The following is a 7,014-nucleotide window of genomic DNA, read 5'->3' as shown; positions in this document are numbered from 1 at the left end:
TGTATTAAGTACCATTTGAAGAGGAAAAAAAATAGTTGTAGTACATTAGTAATCAACTAAATAATGTCTTCAATGTTGTTGCTAATTTCTTTTCCCTGATAAATGCATCGCCAATGCAGTTGTGTCATAAATTTTTGCCACATTTGTCGTTTATAGTCTTTAGACTAGCAGCCCACATCATCCTAAAACGCTGTGGACATGTTATCCACAACGAATTGCACAAAATTACAAATTAACAACATTCCTAGTACGTTCTTGGAGGGAGCTTTGATGTAATTGATAAAGTTATTGTTATATATAGGTCATGAGTTCTAGCTGTAGAAACATACTATACTTTTGTGGTCTAGCTCTTCTCAGACACCTAATATATTTCTGAAACCTAATATATTTCTGAAATTCGGGGAAGGTAATGTATGGACACCCTGAAATTTGGAAAAGCTGATATTATTAATATGTTATCTACATAGACCCTCAAAAGAAAAAGGCGGAATTGCTTCCTGGCCACTTAGACTTGTAGGGTATTTGAAAGCCCATGCATGAACTTTAAAATTTTTCCATTTGAACACTCAAACTCATGATTCCCTTTAACTAATAAACACATTTGACCGTTGATCATGCCTACATGGCAGTGACAAATGTGATGAGGACAAAATGCGTGTCAGTCACGCAAAAAATTCGCGTGAATGCAATAATCTGATTAAAGAAAATACTTTATCAATAGGGAAAAAATTTAAAAATGAAAAAGAAAAGGAAATTACATCCACCAATGTAACAAAAATGGCTGGTGAAGTTAGAACAGAACGTATCAATGAGGGATTTCACGGAGAAATAACCGGCGGTACGTTTTAGAAGTCTTGGTGAGGTGTCTATTTTTCCGAGCCGCCTGAACTTTTAAAGCACGGTGCTGCAAGTTTACGCCGTTCGATTAGGTATCATCACCGGAATTACCTCTGGGAGTTGCACTAGAAGTTGCGGAGTTTGATTTTTGTAGCTCTCGCATCCAAGGTCCATTATATTACCAAGTAAATTGGGAAATTGGTGCCTTTTGTCCTCAAATACGAGGCTTTCGAAGCTCTCTAGAATCATAGAATCCTACTGATTTTTTCTGAAATTCCATAATTAAATTTATTTTCTAGTCTAATCATGAGCATAGTGGTGTTGTAAATTTGATTTAAAAATAAGAGAGAAAAAGAACACCGAAGAAAAAGAGAAAAAAGAATAAAAAAAGGGAAAGGAATGGAAGTGGGTGAACGGAGAAGAAGGGAGAGGTGGGTAACCGGAGTAATAGCTTCAGGTCTTTTTCTCTCTTTTTAATTTGTAACTTCTTTTTTGCTTATTTAGTATTTAAAAATAGGACCCACAAATAACATATGTCAAGTAATAAATAATCTAGTATATGACGTGTTGTACATGTGAGCGCATTTGATATACACGCACTACTTGATGTATTTATTAGTTCTCATTTAAATGAGAAAATTTAAAATTCATATATCAGCTTTCAAATGCCGTGGTTAGGAAACCATTACGCAAAAAAAAAAGTACAAATTAAAAAAAAAAAAAAAAAAATAGAGCAACGGCCACGTGATATTTGTTAGGCATACTACTTATTAATGCTTGCAGAAGACTTGAGGGCAACAGCAAAGCAAAATTAGTGGAGAAAGGGCAGATGCTGCATGTGGAAGAGTTGCTTAATAAATACTGATCGAATTGGGGAAAAGAGAGTTGTTTGTACGTTTGAGTAAAAATAAGAAATGGATAGAGTCGAAGAAATGTTAGGAGAAGTGAGAAGAACATTCAAGGGAGGAAGAACAAGAGGGGTTGAATGGAGGAAAGCACAGCTTCAAGCCCTTCTCAACCTCCTTGCTGAAAATGAAGATAAAATCATCGAAGCACTTAGACAGGATCTTGGGAAGCATCCTGTTGAAGCTTACCGTGATGAAGTCAGTACCTACTTTCTCTCTCTTTTTTTCCATAAATAAAAAATAAAAAATCTCTTCAACTGATATATGCACCTGGTGCTTCTGTTTCGTACACTGTTAAGGTCCGTGAGCTCAGTTTCAAACTATTAGGAGTGCAAATTTTGCTTCTGTAATATACCAGCTCAAAGTAAGTTGATATTTGTATATTTTAGGCTAAAACAAACTTAACTTGGCGGTGTGATATTGTCCTTTTTGGGTCAAACTTGCACAATTTTCTAAAAAAAGGTCTCACACCAGTAAAGGTATCCTAGCTCATTGTAAGTAGATCATTTTTCTTTTCTACTTTCCATGTAGAACTTTGTTTATACACACCCAACAGAATAATTAGCTGGTTCCTGAATGGAAGGTTGGATTATTTGGATGTGATATGTGGATGCTAAAAATCCAACAATTACGAAGAACAGGGCACTAGCAGCTTGAATAGAAAGTTAATTGTAAAAAAAGGATAGAAAATGTAGAGAATGAAAGCTGTAAAGATTCAAGTGGTAAGAAGAGATGAGCTAAGAGCGAAAGTGTAAGGAAGCAGTAGAGCTCAGTAGAGTGTGGTTGGCGGAGAATTTGATGATCCCAGATGTTGATGGGGAGCCCCTCTATTAGAGGACCTCCAATAGCTACCTAGGGTTGAAAACGATTCCTCATTTGTAGCCTCTTGATTTGTGGGAGATGGTTGCACGAATCTTGGAATTTGATGAGAAACGTAGAGCAGTAAAGGTTGTTTTGGATTTAATCCGAAGTGGAGATGTGGAGCAGGCAGGTATAATTAGGTGGGACGGCCCTGATAAGTGGTAGGCACGCTGGTCAGGCATCCCGGGACTTTGTTGTGTCTTCTGAATTCTGATTTGCACATGCTGAGATAGTTGATCCTACCACAAGAGTAGGATTTTGCTCATATTGAGCTACTTGATCCTTCCTCAAGAGTAGGACCAAAATTAACCACTACTCCGATAGTGATCAACCTATCATGCCAGAGAAATGGCAAATACACTTGAAATTCATATTATCAAAGAGTTTTAGACAATAAAATTTGGTGTATTTAATTAGTGATTCATCATATGACCAGAGTTTGGTTTTCCACTCATTTCAGGTTGGGGTAGTGAAGAAATCAGCTACCAATGCTTTCCGCTGTGTTGAGAAGTGGATGGCCCCTCAAAAGGTTCGTAATTCTGCCCTCTGCCCCCTGTGAAATAAATAAAATTATCCTTAACTGTTAAAGCAATCTTCGGCAAACATCTTCGATGTCATATCCTTAATAATAGGTTGTGGATGTTGGTTGTAACAACTTCTCTTCCTTTCTGTCTTGAATAAGTATGTTAGCTACTGTAGAAACAGGTATTGTCATATTTTACAACGGTCCTTGTTTAGATTACTATTGATGTTAGAAACAGTTTACAGAGACAAGCAGGCCCAGAATTATTTTGAAAATGACTTCGAAGGAAACAGATCTAGAATTGAATTGTTCTGTTACTAATTAGTCTGTTAAGTAGTAGCAACAGGAGTTGCATTACATCTGCCGAAAAACTGTCAATAACATATTAGTATAATGAACAATCTGCAGTTTCAAATGAATTGTTCTAAACGAATCAGTCCAGAAGTAACAATGAAGTAAACCCTGTGATACTATGACCTTATTGCAGTATGCTATTACTCTTTGTGCGTGAAAACTGGTAAATATATCTTATGTCTACTTGCTTCTTGGTCATCTAACCAGCAAGTTAAAGTTAAAGTTGTTCGTTTGTCCATGTCTCTCAGTCATTTGACAACTACTTGTACTCTCTTTAATTTATAATATTTATAAACTAAGGTGTTGAGCAGCTACTGATGATGCTATATTAGCAGGGCCGGATACCATTAGTTTTCTTTCCTGCAAGAGGGGCAGTAGTATCAGAGCCACTGGGAGTGGTGCTCATATTTGCATCCTGGAATTTTCCCATCTGTGAGTAAAATCTTTTTGACTACTACTGTAACTGTCTCATCTCTTCTTTGCTTGTTGCAGAGAAATATTGGCCATTGTAGAATCAAACTAATTCCTTTAACTCGGCATCAATATGACTAATTCAGGAACAAAAGTAGTATTGATTTTATCCTATTCCATTATTCGATTGACATCTGTTAGGTTCTCTTAGCTGGTTGTCCACAACTGTCGCTTTGTGTTTATTAGTTTGCTATTTCATCTGTAGCCCTAGCTTTAGACCCAGTGATTGGAGCAATTTCGGCTGGAAACACAGTTGTCCTCAAACCTTCAGACTTAGCACCAAAATGCTCCTCTTTTCTAGCCAATACAATACCTCTTTACTTGGATCCAGAAGCTATTAAAGTTGTCGAAGGTGGAAAAGACATATCAGAACAGCTGTTGCAGCTAAAATGGGATAAGATATTTTTTACAGGTATGTATAGCGTAGCCATTTTTTTTTCCTGTAATCTTTCTCATGTTTGGAAGGAGCATTTTGCAGAAGGACATTCAGCAATTATGATTTATGAATAATTAAGAAGTGACCTAGAATAAAGAGTTGTTAGTTATGAACAGCCCCTTTGTGTTGATGATGCAATTCCGGCCTCCTGTTTTGCAGGTAGTCCACAAGTTGCGCGCCTCATAATGTCAGCAGCTGCGAAGCACTTAACACCTGTAACTCTAGAACTGGGTGGAAAATGTCCGACCATCCTTGACACTCTATCAAATTCCTCCGATTTACAGGTTTCCAATGGTTAAATATCCTCTAATGCAAAAATGATTACTTCATATTTCATCTAAAAAGAAAGTTAAGCTATAAACTTTAAGGGTCAAGGCATCTCCCATAAGGAACAACTTTATTTGTTGCAAATTAAAGGAAATTGAAATTGAATATTTTTGTCCTACGTCGTTGCACCAAAGTTTTGGGTCGCGTTATAGAGGGGAGTAGAGTTGAGGGCAGTAGAGTATCCAATTAATTCAGGACGTATTCATGTTTTGCTTATAATGTTGGTTTTAAGGTGGCTGTCAAAAGGATAGTGGGTGGCAAGTGGGGACCATGCAACGGACAAGCATGCATAGGAATCGATTATGTGCTCGTGGAAACACAATTTGCTCCAGTTCTGGTATTAATGGCAGCATGAGCTGTTATATTTATCTTTTCCCCCTTTCTTTCTCATTAAAAGATTTATTTCTGTTGTCATTTTGAGGCAGATAGTGTAGCCACCTATTTATTGTTGTACTTTCTGGTATTCCAGATCGAACTATTGAAGAAGTTCATCAAGAGATTTTATGGTGAAAACCTGAAAACTTTGGAAAATCTCGCCAGAATCGTGAACAAGCACCATTTTGAAAGAGTTCACAACCTTCTGAAAGATCCGAATGTTGCAGCAACCATTGTTTATGGAGGCTCAGTTGATGAGGAAAATATGTAATCCTCTGTATCCTCTTATACTATTGCTTACACACTGTGTTCCTCATTTTATTTGATGAATTTTTCAGGGTTATTGAGCCAACAATCTTGTTGAATCCTCCTCTTGATGCTGAGATCATGACTGAAGAAATATTTGGCCCATTGCTTCCTATCATCACAGTAAGGCCAAACTATTCTCAAACAATATCTTTGATGTTTTTCGCTTACAAAATGTTATCTTTGCTTCCAAATTGGAGTAAAAGGACTTGAATCTGGATTCACTTTATCAGAAAATCTCTTCAAGAAAATGTCTGACAGGAAAGTGGTTCTTTTAACAGCTAAATACTATTGAAGAAAGCATTCAGTTCATAAACTCGAGGCCAAAACCTCTAGCAATATATGCATTTACCAAGAACGATTCGTTGAAGGAGAAGATCTTGCAGGAAACATCTTCTGGAAGTCTGACTTTCAATGATGCTATAATTCAGGTATGAAGCTCCACCTCTTCTCTTTCAAATATATCCTCACTCCCTCAGCTAAATATTAGCAGAAAAGGATATGTTAATTTACTAGTCATAATTTTGTAATGTCAGTTTGTAGCTGACACATTACCATTCGGAGGCGTTGGTCAGAGTGGTTTCGGACGTTACCATGGGAAGTTCTCTTTTGACACATTCAGTCACGAAAAAGCAGTTCTACATAGGAGTTTCTTAATTGAGCTGGAACCAAGGTATCCTCCATGGAATGATTTCAAGATGGACTTTGTCAAATTGGCTTATGATTTTGACTATGTTGGTCTTGTACTGCTCTTGCTGGGGTTGAGAGGATTATTCAGAAGAAATCGAAGGCAGTAGAAGATGAAATCTTCTCGGTCAAATAAGGGTAGTGATGGCTAATCTGGGTCAAATAAGGGTAGTGAAATCTAAGTGCCTGAAGCAATGGGATTACGGATGATCAGGAGGCAATCGTTATATTTAGTGGTTTCGAGAAGAGATCGCGATAAAAATGTAGTGATGGCTAATCTGGATGACTGGACCCCACGTGCTTCCTGGTTACTGCTGTTCAATTGGAATTTTTATTTCCCTAAAAATTATGTAGATGTTATAAAATAAAGACTATAAAGTAAAGACAAGTATAGAGAGAAACTGATATATTATTTGAATTCAAACTGATGTATAGAGAGAAACTGATATATTATTCGAATTCAAACTGATGTATATAATGAACTGAAATCTCTTCTATTTATAGAAGAAAGGAAGCTGTTGTGTAAGCTGCTACTATACCAGATATGGATAATCTTCTACTGAGAGCAATATTTATCCATAACGGAGTACTGAAAGGATAAGCTTATTATACCCGATATGGATAATCTTTTAAAGGGGGTAATGTTTATCCATAACTGGGTACTGAAAGGATAAGCTTATTATACCCGGTATGGATAATCTTCTACCGGGGGTAATATTTATCCATAACTGGATACTGAAAGGATAAGCTTATTATACCCGGTATGGATAATCTTCTACCGGGGATAATATTTATCCATAACTGGGTACTGAAAGGATAAGCTTATTATACCCGGTATGGATAATTTTCTACCGGGGGTAATGTTTATCCATAACCGGGTATCGAAGTGATAAGCTTCTTCAGGAAGCTTATTTCCAATAGAGTATTTAAAT

General features: G+C 36.8%; 1 protein-coding gene across 1 annotated transcript; it reads left to right on the top strand.

Annotated features, from left to right (window-relative positions):
• The first annotated feature begins 1,621 nt into the window (after positions 1-1,621).
• LOC107823625 (aldehyde dehydrogenase family 3 member F1) lies at positions 1,622-6,608 on the top strand. The gene is made up of 10 exons (XM_016650316.2): positions 1,622-1,940; positions 3,064-3,132; positions 3,816-3,912; positions 4,157-4,363; positions 4,547-4,671; positions 4,947-5,051; positions 5,184-5,356; positions 5,428-5,518; positions 5,677-5,826; positions 5,932-6,608. The coding sequence occupies exons 1-10, from the start codon at positions 1,752-1,754 to the stop codon at positions 6,190-6,192; spliced, it is 1,467 nt and encodes a 488-aa protein (XP_016505802.2). The 5' UTR covers positions 1,622-1,751; the 3' UTR covers positions 6,193-6,608.
• Positions 6,609-7,014: the final 406 nt, after the last annotated feature.

The sequence above is a fragment of the Nicotiana tabacum genome, chromosome 3 (genome assembly GCF_000715075.1).
Source record: "Nicotiana tabacum cultivar K326 chromosome 3, ASM71507v2, whole genome shotgun sequence".
Lineage (NCBI taxonomy): Eukaryota > Viridiplantae > Streptophyta > Magnoliopsida > Solanales > Solanaceae > Nicotiana > Nicotiana tabacum.
Note: the sequence above shows the minus strand (reverse complement) of the source record. Positions and strands in the feature narration are given on the sequence as shown.